We start from the raw sequence: 18142 nt of genomic DNA, 5'->3' as shown, positions 1-18142 counted from the left end.
TTTGAGGGAACTAACCTGCGGGTTGGCTTACAAAAATACGTAAACCCTGCAGCACTTTATAAATAGCAGAATTTGTTTAACAAATAGCGTGAGTTTCAGGTGGAACTACCTCTTTGTCCAACCAATAGAAGACAAGGGGTGAGTTTAGAAAACCTGTTTGAAAACAGTCATTATTCTGGCAATTCCAATAGATGCCACTAGGGGTGCATAAACTACATGCTTCACCTTAATGAAAGAGCAACATCTGTGCAATAACATCCTTTAGGACAGGACTACACCAAAAAAAAATAAAAAAATCATATTTGCATGCAAAACCCGAACACAAGCACATTAGTCACGATTGGTTATTTCTGCCACATACCTGTCTGATTCAGCAAACGCCTCTGAATCCTTCATCTAATCTGGACTGAGACCTGATCTTTCCAAGCATTCGCGTGAGCTTGAATCAGCGCTCTTAAAAGTTGTTAATCAGCTGTAAGAGGCTTTGGGATCGTTTCCGCTGGACGTGACTAAAGATCTCCAGGTTTTTTTGGACTCAGTAGAGTCTGGGCGGTTCATGAAGTGCCGTGTCAATTGCACATCACTTTAACATCGGCAGGAACTGACGTTTTCCGACAGCTTCCTCCTTTGACACACAGTCCCAAGTCCTCTCTCTTGTATAACGCTTCCCGAATGGCGAGGCGATGATGTCATAGGCCACACGGCGACCGTTGCCGGGTCCGCCAGAGACTAAAGACGGGCTTGTTAGATAAGTCTTTGAGACTTGACTCTGACAGGCAAGAGAGATTACACGAGGCTCAACAGAGTCGAGAAAAGGAACTGAAGGAAACCTGGAGTCAACAAGAGTGTGTGTAGCTTTCTTTTGTGTTTTTTCCCTCCTTCCCACCAATGATTGACCTCTGGACTTGTATGTAAATCAACATCCTCCTTCACCAGACAGTGTTTCACCGCTAAGCTTTTATGGCAGCACTCTTGTATTCTGTATACACTATTGTTCCAAAGTTTTTTAAAAAAGATATTAGTAGTTCTATTCAGCTAGGATGCATTAAACTGGTCGAAAGAAATTGCAACAAAAGATGTCTATTTCCAATAAATGCTGTTCTTTGAGCTTTCTATTCATCAAATTATCCTGAAAAAAAAAATGTATCATGGTTTCCAGAAAAATATTAAGCGACACAGCTGTTTTCAACATCACAAATGTTTCCTGAGCAGCAGATCAGCATATTAGAATGATTTCTGAAGGATCATGTGACACTGAAGACTGGAGTAATGATGCTGAAAATTCAGCTTTGCATCACAGGAATAAATTAAATTTTAAAATATATTACAATAGAAAACAGTTCTTTGAAATAAAGTAATAATATTTCACAATATTACTGTTTTTACTGTATTTCTGATCAAATAAATGCAGCCTTGAATCCATCAACTAGTTTTTACTCAGAAGCAGCCATAAAACCTTCCAAACCTGTATGACTTTCTTTCTTCTGCTAAACACAAAAGAAGATATTTTCAAGAACATTGGAAACCAAACAATGTTTAACCCACTGACTTTCATTGTATGGACAAAGAACGCTGAGACATTCTTCAAAATATCTTCTTTCATCCTCCACAGAAGGAATAAAATCATACAGGTTTGAAACCACATCAGGGTGTGTAAATAATGAGAAATTTGTCATTTTTCGTCTGAAGCCTGGAATGACCCTGAAAACAATGCTGTTTCCCACCATGCTGAACAACACAGCCAATCAGATTGTAGCTTCATTTTCAGTTTGCCCTCAATATGTCCTCCCAACATCTTGTTTCCTTCTTTCCCTCTCTGTACCTGGGAATGGCAATCCCTCTCTTTTCGCATTTCTCCGTGTTCTTTCACCTCTGATCTGGAGTCAGTCTGGGTGAACGTGACACCAACACCGTCCTCACACAACCAGGTGTGACACAATGCCTCCCATTATTAGAGCATTATCCAGGCTCACTGTGTAAATTGCAGTATCTGATGTCATTGTCGCCCCATGCCAAAGACTCACACTCGCTCTCGAAATAAGGAGAATACTTTGGAAACATAGCGTATTTATTTGTTTCTTTCTTTTAAGAATTAAAGGCATGTAAATTATTCATTAAATAAATAAATGAAAATTAGCCTGAATGGCTAAATCTGGCACATTTACATAATAGACTTGAGTGCCTACATTAATTAATGTGCATTGTCCCATTTTAAAATAAAAATAAAGAATAAAGAAATAAATATTTCTTTATTCAGTTATTTTTATTTATTCATTTATTTACATGCCCTTAGTTTTTAAAATAAAATGCAACTGCAAATTTCTCATATTTTTCAAGATTTCTCGACTATGCAGATGCAATTTTTTAAGAAAAGAATGTAAATAAATGAATAAATAAAAATAACTGAATAAATAAATATTTACATGCTGTTAATTCTTAAAATAATTGTAACTGCAAATTTTTCATTTTCTAGATTTTTTACTACGCAGTTGCATTTATTGTATTTTAAGAATAATTGAAAGAATTTTAAGCATAAATTAAAAGAATGCAAATAAATGAATAAATAAATATGTATTTATATGCTGTTAATTCTTAAAATAATTGTAACTGCAAATTTGTCATTTTCTAGATTTTTTACTACGCGGTTGCATTTATTGTATTTTAAGAATAATTTAAAGAATTTTAAGCATAAATTAAAAGAATGTAAATAAATGAGTAAGTAAATATTTATTTATATGCTGTTAATTCTTAAAATAATTGCAACGGCATAGTACAGAAATCTAGAAAAATATGAGTTGCATTTTATTTTAAGAACTAACAGCATGTAAATAAATGAATTAATAAAAAATAACTGAATAAATAAATATTTATTTTCAATTAATTAAACAACTGATTTACAATTAATCCAAAAATTGAAATCACAAAAATTAAGACATTTTCTGAAGAAAATAAGAGGTGCTCAGTAGTGAAATAGAGGACGGGAGTTTGTTCAAATGTCCACTTAACAGTAATAGTGATGCACGTCTCAGCAAATACAAATAAATAAAGTTCTGTTTTAAAAAATGTTTTTCTTTTTTTCTAGACTTTATAGACAAAATCAGTTTAAACAGTCTTCAACATTGTTCCCAACATATAAAATAAATATCAAAATGTAACAAGATAACATATATACGTTTTCAAAACACAGACAAGTAAAGAATCACTTCTAGCCCTGGAAAGCTTTCACAATCATATGTGAATCATCCAGCTGAAGAGTTCTTCAGAACTGCAGCTCGGAACTAATACAGATCATTGTGTACCAGCACTGAAACCACAACACATGCGATGCTGTAAACCACTCGGCATTGCTCACTCCTGTGAGAACACAGGCGTCTTTGTGTCGTCAGTGATGCCAGTGCTCTGTAACCTATATCTGAGTGTGATTCTCTCAGGAGACTAACTCTGCTCAGCCCCGCCCCCTAGAGGCCTCAGCGTACACATCCACCTGTCACCATGGCAACGCTCCACACCTGCCGGTTTCACCTGCAACTCAGGCCCGTATCGTGTGTCCAGCATCGCTCACGTGTGCTCTCAAAACAAAACTCACGCTTTTAACGGGTTAACAGGCCAGGGATCTAATGGCAGCACACAGTAATACAGCATCAGTCCCGTATGTGTGTCTTTATCAGAAGGAAAGCGTTTTCTATTTTTAGTGGTGTTAAACACGTCCACACTGCTGCAGTCATGTTGATAATGGCAGTGCCAGGCTAGTTTGTGCAGGACCAGCACAGTAAAGCAAGACCACATGCAAACTAAACAAACCAAGCAAAAAGGACTGATTGATAAAGCTGAGATAAAGTGAGAATTACCTAGATCTAACAGACCTATGTTTGCATTTCTTATCCTAAATCACGTCGTCATGATCATGACTAAGCATCAGCACCAAAAAACGCTACTAAAAGAATTATATAAAGTGTATAGACATATATACACTACCAGTCAAAAGTTTGGAATAATTAAGATTTTTTATGTTTTTGAAAGAGTCTCTTCTGCTCTTTATTTGACCAAAAATGCAGTAAAATCAGTAATATTCTGAAATATTACAATTTAAAAGAACTGTTTTCCATTTAAATATATTATGAAATGTAATTAATTACACCAAATACACAAAATAATGTTCTTTTTAGCAACATCATATGACCCCTTTAAACTGTAATAATATTTCACAATTTTTACAGTATCTTTGATTTAAATATATTATGAAATGTAATTAATACCTGTGATGCAAAGCTGAATTTTCAGCATCATTACTCCAGTCTTCAGTGTCACATGATCCTTCAGAAATCATTCTAATATGCTGATTTGCTGCTCAGGAAACATTTCTGATTATCATCCATGCTGAAAACAGTTGTGGAGCTTCACATTTTTGTGGAAACAACTGGTATATTTTTCAGATTTTTTGAAAAATCTTACTGATTGAACACTGTAGAGATGTTTCTATTGCAAACTGAAATGTAATTAAAGTTCTATAAATAGTTGCAAAACGCCTAGCAATGCCATAAACCCCTGGAAAATGCACAGAAATGTTTTTTGTTTTAAAGCACTGTGTACAACTGTACTGCAATCACCCACTTCATCGTAGCATTGTTGCACAGGATCTTGCATTGGTAAGGATTTGCCACTGACGATTCAAACGTGAGTTTTGAGCAGTGTAGAGTAGGGCTTGTTGTTTGTCATTTCTCTGATCACAAATGCAGACATGGTTTTATGTTTATGCGGCGCGATGCAACGCAACGCGTAAAAAGACAGTATAAGTCATTATAATCCGTAATTATGTCCCCACTGGATGCAACAAATGCCTCTTTAAACCGCATAAACATTTAATTACACCAAATACACAAAATAATGTTCTTTTTAGCAACATCATATGACCCCTTTAAACTGTAATAATATTTCACAATTTTTACAGTATCTTTGATAAAAAAAAATGCAGCCTTGGTGAGCAGAAGAGACTTCTTTCAAAAATCTTACTGACCCTAAAATGAACAGTAGTGTATAAAAAAACCAAATAACAGCCCCAGAGCATTATGGGATTGAAGTGAACTGCTTTTGGTCTTACCTTCGCACAGTGAGCCGCAGCGTTTTGTATGATCCTTTAACAAGAGATATAGCCTCCTGCCTCCATCCGCTCAACTCCACCTCATTAATGACGACCACCTCATCTCCGGCCTGCAGGGGGTGCTGCAACTGAGACGCCTTCCCGCCCTCCTCTACCTGCGGGACGTTAAGAAAACACACACAAACAGACCGTGAGCGCTCTGTGCGGTAACAGATAGAGGCTACGAGGGCTCCACGAACTAAATTAAAACCACATGGACGCTCAGAGCCCCCAGTAAAACCCGCCCAGAATTCAAAGAATGTTTTCTTTGGACCTTTACGCCTACACATTCACAGAGTCTCTAGACACTAATATTTTGGTCACACAATCTCTTGTCCGGGTCGGACGGAGGATGGAGTCCCACGTTACAGAAAGCTCAGCAGCATCCAGACAACATAATGTGATTGTGCACCTGAGAGGACCCCATTCACTCTTTTACAGCTCCTAAACAATACACAGAGCACAGGGCATTATTCACGCGCAGGAAATGTAATGTTTAGATATTGCAAACACAAAGAAACCTCTGTAAATCCCTAGTAGCGTCTCACTGTGGACAAAGAAAGACAGAATTGGTTCGATAAGATCTGTTAATGCACTCTTTTCTTGAACTCTTGAAAGCAGGTACTGGGTGTTTCAGGAGTAATTGTTTTGACGACGGATCTCCAATACACTAAAGAAAAGTCCTGTGGTGTGACGGTAAAATATTCCCCCTGGAAACCAATGTGTTTATATATATGTGACAATAACAGTTCAGAGGAATGGTCTGCATTTGTGTGATCTTGTGATTTGCGTCAAAGAAGTTTAAATAGAGTTTCTAGAAATAGCACTCTTTGGAATTTCTTTGTAACTATATTTAGATCAATTTAATGCCATTTTTACCTTAGCTTAAGTGTCTCAATGGAAAAAATTTTAGAGAATGTGTTCAACAAATGATCAACATCTTTTGATGGATCTGGTACAACAAATGGTTCATTGTTTGAAATATTGCCCTGACAACTAACTGAAATAAAAAAAGTTGAAGTACTAAAATTAAAGCTTAAATTAAAAAAATTAAAGCAAAAATATAAAAAAAAAAACGAACAAAAAATGACAAAAGCACAAAAAATTAATTTATACTAAAAATAAGAAAAATAAGCACAAAAAAAAACAACAACAACAAAAAAAAAACCACAGAAGCACAAAACAAACTAAATTTAAGATGAAAAATAAAGTTTACAAATTAATAAAATGACAAAAGCAAAAAACTAAATTAGTTGAAACTAAAATTAAGTTAAAAATAAGAAAAACTGATGAAATGACAGAAGCACAAAACAAAATTACTAAAAAATTTAAATAAAAACTAAAATGAAAACGGAAAATGTAAAAACAAATAATATTAACAAAATATGAATAAATGCTATTAGTATATAAATGATAAATGTGTTCCAGCCTTCCAAGACCAAAAAGGATGTAGAAATTCTCATACCATCTTTGTTAGCACTAGTTGGAAACAAAATACATAAGTTGTCAAAACAATTAGTTTGGATCAAGCAAACCACAAACTGTGAGTCATTAGCTTTGCTTTAGTTCTGAGAATAAAATATATTAATAATAATAATAATTGAAATGTTAACTTGAAAACTACTGAAATAAAATAAAACGTACTAAAATTACTAAAACTAAAATGAAAACAATTTAAAGCTATATGGAAATAAACGTATAAAATTGACAAAAGCACATAGCAAAATACTAAAACTAAAATAAAATAATAATTATTACTAAATATTATAATTACTAAAAATAATTATATTTAATAATTATATTTATAATAATTACTAAAACTAAAAACAAGTTTAAAAACAAGTTTAAAATGAGTTTAAGTTGAAGTACTAAAATTGCTCAAATTAAAATAAAGCTAAATTGAAATATTAAAAAATGAAAATAAAAATAAGAAAAGCATGTAACAAAATTTGTAAAATATTAAAATTAAAAATCTAAAAATAAAAGCTAATTCAAAATAATATGGTACATAAATTAAAGTAACACTGAACTTTTGGGACTGAGCATGCAAACTTAGCCTAGACACATGACCTGTTGGAAATAACCATATTATATTTCAGCTTCCCAAACAACCATAAGCCGTTGTAATTGGCTTTGGATAAAAAGTGCCTGCTAAATGATTAACAACCAATAAAACATAACATACAGGTGGACACCCAAGTGATTTCTACCAAAGAATAAGATTCGACCTCTGGTTTATTGTTAGCATTCCTTAACAGCAGACCAATCAGTGCCAAACAAAATAAGTCCTTCAGGAAGCCCTTTCAAGATAACACACAGAACAAACTAGCATTTCATTCTCCTTCTAAAGACGCGCATTTGGAAATGGCCCCCAATTGTCTGTCGTTTCCTGTTAAAACCTGTCTTTCGTCTGGCTCTTTCCTGACGACACTCGCTCTCAAAAGCCCGCCATGAGCCGCTTCCTCGCTGCATTCAAATCACGCCATATTCAGAATAATCGTACGAGCAAGCATGTCTTCCCTTTCACCGGTTATTGAGCGTAAAGCCGGGTGTCTCAAAGAAAAGAAGGCTAGCGGAGATTTACTTAACACTCGGCCTCAGGGCCATCAATAGGAGTGTTTAATTGTGGATGTGCTGCCAAGCCAGTGACAACAAATCCATTAATATCTAACCGAACAAAGCATCTAATTCTCTTAACCTTATTTTAACCCCCGACTTCCTGGGGTTCAGGTCGCTCTTAGCTCGTCTTCTATTGCCGCCACACTGTAAACACCACAGCGCATTCTGAAACGGACGAATAAAAGAGCAGCTCCACAGAAGAGGCTGAATCAGTATTCAGGACTACATAAAGTACGGTTGGAATTGCTATGTAGGGCTTTTTTTGAGCATCTCTCTTCTTTTGTTGTTTTCCAGGCTCTTGCGAATTCCGCCGCTGACATTCCGCTCTCTCTGTTGGGTCTTTGCCAGAGGCCTGGGCTTTATCCTGCCCTGTATTTGCCTGCTCTCAAGGAGAAGATGAAGGGGTACGGACAGTGTGGGGGGTCAGAGAGAGAAGAGATGTTTGGAATAAGATAAAACCGCTGCATATTATTCCGAGTGGCATGTTATCCATGCTGTTTTTTTTTGCAGTATGCAGTAAATATCAGGGTTTGAGAAGCTAATTTGACATAGATACAAGCTACCTGTAGTAGCAGTACTGTAGTTCAACTATACAGTGCAGAGAGTGGAGCTATTTTTTAAATATATAAATAAAATATATTATCTTATGCTAGTTCAAAAGAAGTACACTTATTCAGCAAGAATGCATTAAATTGATCAAAAGTGATGGTGAAGGCATTCATAATGCTACAAAAGATTTTTATTTCAAACAAATGCTGTTGTTTTGAACTTTCTATTTATCAAAAGGCATAGTTCACCCAAAAATGAAAATTAGCCCATGATTTACTCGCCCTCAAGCCATCCTAGGTGTATATGACTTTCTTCTTTCAGACGAATACAATCGGAGTTAAAAATGTTAACAATTAAAAAATGTCCTTTATTAATAGCAGTGAATGGTGGTCAAGATTTTGAAGCACAATAAAGTGCATCCATCCATCATAAAAAGTACTCCACACGGCTCCAGGGGGTTAATAAAGGCCTTCTGAAGTGAAGCAGTACATTTGTGTAAGAAAAATATCCATATTTAAAACTTTATAAGCCATAATCTCTAGCTTCCGTTAACTGTCGTTCGCACGTACACGAGAAAGTGGGGTTGAGACTACGGTTTATAAAGTTTTAGATATGGATATTTTTCTTACACAAATGCATTGATTCACTTCAGAATTCAGATTCACTTCAGAAGGCATTTATTCACCCCACAGAGCTGTGTGGAGCACTTTTTAAGATGGATGAATGCACTTTTTTGGGCTTTAAAATCTCGACCACCATTCACTGGTGACATAACCGGTGTTGCGGCTTAACACCGGTATCACTGTCAGCACCGTCTATAGCGGCAAGCCTATACACTACTGTTGAAAAGGTTTTTTTTTCTAAAGAACTGAATATTTTCATTGAGCAAGCAAGTGTAAAATTCATCAAAAGTGTCAGTAAAGACATTTATAATTTCAAAGGAATGCTGTTCTTTTGAACTTTCTAAAGAAATGCATCACTAAGCAAATATTAACCATTCTCCACATTGGTGATAATAAGAAATGTTTCTTAAGCAGCAAATCAGCATATTAGAATGATTTCTGAAGAATCATGTGACACTGAAGACTGGAGTAATGATACTGAAAATTAAGCTTTGATCACTGGAATAAATTACATTTTAAAATATATTCATACAGAAAAGAGTTATTTTAAAAGGTAATAATATTTCAAAATATTACTGTATTTTTTTATCAAATAAATGCAGCTTCAGTGACTTTTTCCAAAAAACTTTGTCGATACAATTGCATCATGATATCACTGACCCCTTGTACTGTTACTATACATATTGTTTGCATTTTTGCTTGTATATTAGCACATATATAACGGCATTTGCTTAAATTGCATAATTAACTTTTAGGTTCATACACTGAACCAACTGAACCCATTTTCTACAAGTAAAAATACAAATAAAACTGAAAGATTTCATTGAGCAAGCAAGTGTAAAATTCATCAAAAGTGTCAGTAAAGACATTTATAATTTCAAAGGAATGCTGTTCTTTTGAACTTTCTAAAGAAATGCATCACTAAGCAAATATTAACCATTCTCCACATTGGTGATAATAAGAAATGTTTCTTAAGCAGCAAATCAGCATATTAGAATGATTTCTGAAGAATCATGTGACACTGAAGACTGGAGTAATGATACTGAAAATTAAGCTTTGATCACTGGAATAAATTACATTTTAAAATATATTCATACAGAAAAGAGTTATTTTAAAAGGTAATAATATTTCAAAATATTACTGTATTTTTTTATCAAATAAATGCAGCTTCAGTGACTTTTTCCAAAAAACTTTGTCGATACAATTGCATCATGATATCACTGACCCCTTGTACTGTTACTATACATATTGTTTGCATTTGCATGTATATTAGCACATATATAACGGCATTTGCTTAAATTGCATAATTAACTTTTAGGTTCATACACTGAACCAACTGAACCCATTTTCTACAAGTAAAAATACAAATAAAACTGAAAGAGTATCACAAATGTCTTCCATATTATTTTAAAAAGCATAAAAAAAATGCACTTACAATTTGAATCTTGCATACTATTTAGGACAGATAGCATGCGAATTGGGATACAGCCAGGCAGATCCATCCACCAACAGTTACTGGTGTTGACACTGCCACACACACACACACACACTCCCATCTCTCTCAAGAGCAGATGAGTGTGAGGCGCTGAAAGAAACCCATCTGTGACATTTACACCACCTATAAGCCTCGAGACTTCGCTCTATCTCTCCCTCTCACCCTTTCGTCCGTCACTGTCCCTCTGTATTACTCCTCTGTCTCGCTCCCCAGATAAGAGCAGCTCTCAAGGCCTATAGCTCCTCTTCATCCTTCCTCCGGTTTCGTCCGGGCGTCTTAACCGCGCTCCGGGGCCGTATTGTTGCCGTGGTAATGGTGACAAGCTCTTAAAGGGGGAGTGAAGGGCCGCGGCTGTTGTTTGCGTCCTGCTCACTATTCAGCACAACACACTTGACAGCTCACTACGACACACAACACACTACTCACCATTGAAAACAAGACACTGCTCTACAGCACGCAACAGAAAGCACGCTATTCAGCGCAACACACATTACTGCACAAAAGAACTACATCAGTCCAAAACCGCAGCAGTATGTTAGCTCACGCTCACGGGACAAACTACAGGCAGATGAAGTACGTCTCCTGTTGAGACAAGTACAGTTTGCTTCATTCTGGCTGAAACTTAAAAATACGGCTGTGTTCCAAATCAAATACTAATTCTACATATAGTAAGTATGTTCTTTGCAGGTGATGTTAAAGTACACTACTGTTAAAAAGTTGTGGGTTAATAAATAATACTTTTATTCAGCAAGGATGCATTAAATAAATGCATCTCTTTTGAACTTTCTATTCATCAAAGAATCCTGAACAGACAAATGTATCATGATTTTTACAAAAATATGAAGCAGCAACACTGATAATAAGAAGAAATTTTTCTTGAGAATCAAATCAGCATACAGTATTAGAAGGATTTCTGAAGAATCATGTGACACTGAAGACTGGAGTAATGATGCTGAAAATTCAGCTTTGCATCACAGAAATAAATTACATTTTATTTTATTAAAATAAAAAATTATTTTAAATGGCAGTAGTATTTCACAATATTACTGTTTTTACTATATTTTTATCAAATAAATGCAGCCTTGGTGAGTAGAAGAGACTTTTAAAAACCAAAAAAATCGTAACAGTCCAAAACTTTTGATTGGTAGAGTACTTTTCATTATAATGAAAAAATATATTTTTGCATTTGCATCAAGATACAATTCATTATTACTTCTCTTTAATTCAGTCTTATTTAAATAAACATTTCGATAATCTCAAAGTAGACAAATCTCGGCCACTATTTCAGTCTATGGCTAAATATTCACACAAATGCATACTTCAAAAATACAACAGAAACAGTATGCAGTACCTTTGACATACTGTCTTCAATGTACTATGACTTGGGACTACTTAACCCTAATCTTGCATGTTATTTAGGACGAATACAATGTAAACTTTGGTGCAGGCAAAGGGTTTATTCAATCTGGATGTGAATTACGTGATCTTTGATTTCAGGATAGACTAAATTTGCTGTGGTATACAGTCCCAAATTACACTTTTAGGGTCGGACGGTGGGTGTACGGTGCACAGATTCTCATGTTTTGGAAACATCTGTTTCCAAGCAGAAAACATCATTGTAATCAATTCCTGTTTATGCAGTTGAACATAACAGGTACTGTATACACAAACGCAGGAGAACACAGGCTATGGGATCCCATTGTCATGGCAGCAGCAAATCCACAAACTATCTGGATATTTTGTGTTGTTTTTCTGAGAGGCTAGAGAGATTGGAGTTGGGCAGTAGAGGACATTACTCAAGACCAGAAATCCAGAGCACCAAATAAGGCAGGACGGGGATCTCCTCTGCTTTTGCCTGTTTCCATCCAAGAATTACTCCCTCTTTAAGAAAAAAACACTTCCAAACAAACAGCCATGCATTTTAATCACATTAACCTTTCATATCAAGTTGTAAATCTAAAATTTGGAACAAGGTTCACTTAACCAATAAAACACAGGTATACACTCTTAAAAAGTGGTTTACGTTATTATTAAGTAGTACTTTGATCTCCACAAAGATTTTTATTCTCAAATTCTCTAGTTTCATGTAGCCTATGTATATGCTCCAAAAATCTAGAAACCAAAACACTGATCTGAAGAACCTTTAATATCAATCTCCAAAGAACTAGGTAGCAATGTAAGAAAACTACATAGTCTAAATGTTTCTTTTGTTTTTTTTTCAAAAAACAATCATTATTGAGTCCATGCAAACCACACTTAATCTCATCACTGTAGAAATGGGATAAATTATGTAATTAAAACCCCAGGAAATTACTCACTGTTTAAAAAAACACCTCCAAACAAATACAGTTATGCATTTTAATCAAATTAACTTTTTATATCAAGTTGTAAATCTAAAATGTTCTAAATGTCTAGAATGTTCACTTAACCAATAAAATACAGGTATATACTCTTAAAAAATGGTTTTATACTGATTTGGGGGAACTTTTAAGCGCCACATATTCTCTAATTTCATGTACGTATGTATCGATGCTTCAAAAAATCTAGAAACTAGAACACTGATCTGAATAACTTAGAATATCAGTTTCCAAAGAACGAGGTAGCAACTTAAGAAGACTACAGAGCCTAAATGTTGGGTTTTTGCCAAAAACAATCATTCTTGAGTCCATGAAAACCACACTAAAGCTCATTACTATAGAAATGGGATAAATTACACAATTAAAACCCCAAGAAAGTTGAGTCTGGGGAAATTAATATTCCTACATGAGATCTTCCAGGATTAGTCACAAAACCAGTTTAGGGATTTTTGTTCAGTTTCAGGATTGAAACTTCACCTGCTGAAGTTCATGTCGAGTCTAATTATATTCTTTTTTTCCTTCCCAGAAAACAAATGTAGTTCCCCCTCATTGATCATTGGCCATCTACCACAGACATCCTGCTGCATGCTGACATTGGACTGGCATGATTCAAGGGTTCGTAATCTCTTGTACAGCTAAAACTCACACTTACACACTCACAAACACAGGCACTGCAGAAGAGTGATAAAACTCTTATCAATCTCAAGGGAAATGTGTTTAACCCCTGTGATGCCAAAAAAGCGCTATATAAATAAAGGTGACTTGACTTGACTTGACTTGACTTGAACACAGTCCAGCGGGGGCAGGGGGAGGGGGGAGCAATCGAACTAAGTGTGAAAGCACCCTAAGTCTACATTATTCTTCAAAGATAAAGCCCTACCTCCTCTGGGTCAACTATGACAGAATATCTATACATTTATGTCATAAATTAAGTAAAAGAGAATAAAGTAGGAATTTTCCTAGCCCACCTTTGAGCGTGAAACCCCAGGGCGCTCCACCCTGCAACTGAGCCTCGACGAACACCAACTTTCCCTTTTGGATCACGGCACTGTTGCTGCCTGGAAAACTATTATCCATCGCTGGAATGTTGGGGGAAAGAATGGACGAGGTCGTCCCTTAACGTTAGTTACTCAGTCAGCCAATAAACCCCGTCCAAGGATGTTTCTTCTCAGTCAAAACTTTAATGATATGATGGGTCATTTCCTCGAATTACTTCATTCAGGATCTCAGCGTAATATAACAATCCCGATTCTTGTTTCTAGCACCTACCTTACATCCCTACCTGCCAGTCAGATTGAAGGAACGACACCACAACTTTTCCAACCTTTCAAAAAAAATTTACATTTGAAAATAAGCAGTCAAATCTGATATCGTGTACCACTTTTCCGGACAGTGGTCTCACTTTTAAACTCCGTTTGTCAGCCCTTGCTCGCTTCCGACTTCATTTTTACATCACAATAGAATTTGATTCATTTCACGGCGTCCGCAGAAAGACCGAGCGGCGGGCGCGCAGATTCCTGTCAGGAAGGAAAAAGTTCCTGCGCGAGCCTCCAAAATCGTCGAATCGGTGCAAACCCGCGTTTCAGCTTTTAAAATACAGAGTTTTCAAGTTTTCTTTTCTTGTTGATGCGCTGAAACTCTCCACGGCCATGGATGAGGGAGTCTGTGGCCGACCCCCCCAACTCCAGTCCACAGTTCATCGGAATGGTAACGCGCATGCGCGAATCGTGCAAACAGCTCTACCACAGTGAAATAATACAACAGCTCCCAAAATCACGTACTATGGTGCCTGTGACCGAAACTGACATAATGTAGTCAAATCACCACCTTGTCCTTCCACATCATGCTGGGAAAACATACAAACCGACTCTTATAACAAGTCTGGTCAAGTCATCCAATTCATATTTCGAAGTAGCCTATTTTGCACGCATTCTGCTTTCCTTTCTCTCATGGGGCTTAGGTGTAGAAAAATACAGTAACACTCATGAATACATTTGACTGAATCCTTACCCTTAACTGCTTAAGGGAGTGGATATCAAGTTTTCTCGCTTCAGATAATCTCGCTTATTTAGGTTAAACATTTCTACTGTCCTAGAACTGAACTTAAATGTTCTGTAAGCGATTTGTATTGAAGCTACCAATCATAAATCGTCTCTGTTATCTGACAGATATTACTGTAATAAACGTCTTTGCTTTTTGACAGTCGTAAACTTTGTGTATAATATACTGCAAACTCGATTCACACTCTTCTTCTTCTTTTAATTTTATTGGCGGTTGGCAAACCAACTTAAAGGTGCATTTACCGCCACCTACTGGACTGGAGTGTGGGCAGTACTGTATATATATATTTGATTTTCCCCCCTATATATTTCTATTAAATTCTTTCACTTATCCCAGTATTTTTCAAATAATTCATTAGGAGACTATGTATTTCCCTAGACATTGTTTTTCCTAGCAGATTTCCCACTGTCATGTTTTGTTTTCCAACTTGTGTTTCTAACTCCCTTCTTTCTTCTTCATACCTTTTACAATCTAATAAAATATGTTTTACTGTCTCTTGTGTGTTGCAGTGGTTGCAAAGACCAGTGGGGTGTTTTCCTATTTTGAGGAAACCCTTTTTTACCCAATCAGGATCGCCCTCTACCTGTCAATCATTTTGCGCGTTCAGGTTTGCTGACATGAGGTTTTCTGACAAGGCTTTTGTGGGTGTGGCTTTGAAGAAAGAGCGTGTGGTTGCACGGATTGGAGTTGTTTAATTGTGGCGTCATTTTGTAGGCGTCCCATGGGAATTTTCAATACCTTTTTAGAATAGCAGTTTTCCATTAATTCTTAAAATAAGTCCTGTGTTTAACATTAGTCAAAAGACCATGTTTTGTTCTATAACCACTCTGCACAATACCTCAAATATGACTGTGATTTGTTATACATATTTGTGAATCAAACATTGAATTGTTATTCTAAAAACTCATTAGATTTTGGCTCAGAAATGCACATTTTCTTCTAGGTTTTGGGTACTGTTCATCGGTTCTGGCAGACTTTAGCAAAATGTCTGAAATCATTTGCTGCACATTTAAAATGTATAAAAATAAAACTTTGCACAATGCAAAGGGTCTAGTTGGAGCTAAACTCTGCAGGACACCGGCCCTCCAGGACCGAGTTTGGACAGCCCTGGTCTAAACCTATGACAGTGAAGTTATGTATTCATGCTCTTGTGTTGTTTAAAGTTGACTGATGATCCAGTGAATCAGTTTGCTTCAAATATAAAACAGATGAGCAAAAGCATCTGGAAATGTAAAAATGTAGTTTAAAAGTTGAAGATACGTGAGTTTTATTTAATTCGTCTTTATTAAAACGGATTTAGATTTTCAAATTGATATACTGACAATTTTATTCAAAAAGATGTCGACACTGTAAAGTCGAAACAGCTGGAGAACCATGGTAAATATGTCATTTATATTAATCCTGGCCAACCCTGACCAGCATGTTAATCATCACCTTAACCTGTTTTCACTTGTCTCTACCAGCAGCTGCTGCAAGACCTGACCTCTGTTGTTAATGAAATAACACTCCCGCGGGGCAAGCTTTACCCATACTTTATTTTGGCCTCCTTACAGTATTACTGAAATTTGATTACTCCAGGTATTCATCATAGAAAAGCATGTTCAGTTTTGTTTTTGGGGTGCTGCAGGGTCTGACTCCCTTTACTGGCCGCATGATCCTCAATTTCAAAAAATATTTTAATTTCTGTAAATGCAAGACCAGATCAAGAAGAGGTAGGCCTAGTTGATTAATGATTAGTACAACTCATTGTGAAAAAAAATCTTTTTTTTCTTCCTAAAAGACTAATTTTGAAGTTAGAAAGAACCTGTTGTGTTGGTTTCTTGGTGAAACATTTTCCTGTACCTCTTTTATGGTCATTGAGAGCTCCAAAGGTACCTTTCATCATTACAATAGCACACCTGCGGCGTAGTGTAACAGGTGTGGCCACTGCGCTCAGCAGCCTCAAGACACATCTGAACATGTTTACCGATGACATCATACCTATATGAGGTCACTTCCTGATCTAACTTGCAGAAACAAACACACAACAGAAAAAACAACTTGTACATGATGTTCTTCAGCACCGGCACACATACCACTTTCACATACATGGATGAAATGCTCATATGAGATTTTTGCAGTGTGTACTCGCATAAAACCTTTAGTGGTCTACTCATAAAATGAATACCATTCTGTAATACATTCAAGTAATTGGCCATTTTAGGGATCATCCACAGCTTTTTCCTTTGTTAGACATAGAGGTGCAGGAGTAGTGAAAGTGTTTTGACAGCCTATATAGCCTAAAGGTATGTTATATTTTCACATAATTGCATTTTGTGAGAGCTTATGTAAAGCAAATGCTTAATTAATTCCTAAATTAAATTAAATAGGATTTCTATTTTGTTTATTTTCTTTAGAAAACTAATAAATACATAATGCAAGAGCAAATCTTTACTTTTTATTGCACTAATTAAAGGAATGGTTCAATCAAAAATGAAAATTTGCTGAAAATGTACTCACCCTCAGGCAGTCCAAGATGTAGATGAGTTTTTTCTTCTTCATGAGAACAGATTTGGAGAAATGTAGCATTACATTAATTACTCACCAATGGATCCTCTGCAGTGAATGGGTGCCGTCAGAATGAGAGTCCAAACGGCTGATAAAAACATCACAATAATCCACAAGTAATCCACACCACTCCAGTCCATCAGTTAACATTTTCTGAACCGAAATGCTGCTTGGTTGTAAGAAACAAATTCATCATCAAGTCGTTTTTAACGTCAAACTGTTGCTTCTTGCTGAAATACAAGTCCTTTGTGCATAATATAGCTTTCGCCAGTGAAAAATTTGTTTAATTTGAAGCAGGAGAGAAATATGCACAGATCAAGCACCGTTTACAAGTGAAAACTGTCTAAAAAAAGCTTTAAACAAACATGTCAGTGAATTTTGATGTCAGAGGACACATCATATTCACTGGAGGAAGCGCAGAAGCAACAGTTTAGAGTTGAAATGCTTTATTGATGGATTTGTTTCTTACAAACATGCAGCTTTTCACTGCTCAAGATGTTAACTGATGGACTGGAGTGGTGTGGATTACTTGTGGATTATTGTGATGTTTTTATCAGCTGTTTGGACTCTCATTCTGACGGCACCCATTCACTGCAGAGCATCCATTGGTGAGCAAGTGATGCAATGCTACATTTCTCCAAATCTGAGGAAGAAACTAACTAATTTACTTCTTGGATGGCCTGAGGGTGAGTTCAACAAATGTTCCATTTGGATGAACTATTCCTTTAAAAACAATATTCACAAGTATTCATAC

The 18142-nt window shown here is 36.0% G+C and overlaps 1 protein-coding gene across 1 annotated transcript in view; it reads right to left on the bottom strand.

Moving 5' to 3' along the window:
* LOC107720867 (protein Shroom3-like) overlaps nucleotides 1-18142 on the bottom strand; it is a 70742-nt gene that overhangs the window by 42648 nt on the left and 9952 nt on the right. Inside the window, exon 2 of the mRNA XM_016528696.1 lies at nucleotides 5099-5253. Within this exon, the coding sequence (XP_016384182.1) occupies nucleotides 5099-5253 (155 nt within the window). The remainder of the gene's footprint in view (nucleotides 1-5098; nucleotides 5254-18142) is intronic.

Source organism: Sinocyclocheilus rhinocerous, unplaced genomic scaffold (genome assembly GCF_001515625.1).
Source record: "Sinocyclocheilus rhinocerous isolate Xijiao unplaced genomic scaffold, SAMN03320098_v1.1 scaffold751, whole genome shotgun sequence".
Lineage (NCBI taxonomy): Eukaryota > Metazoa > Chordata > Actinopteri > Cypriniformes > Cyprinidae > Sinocyclocheilus > Sinocyclocheilus rhinocerous.
The sequence above is the reverse complement of the archived record's forward strand: the minus strand, read 5'-3'. Positions and strand labels throughout refer to the sequence as shown.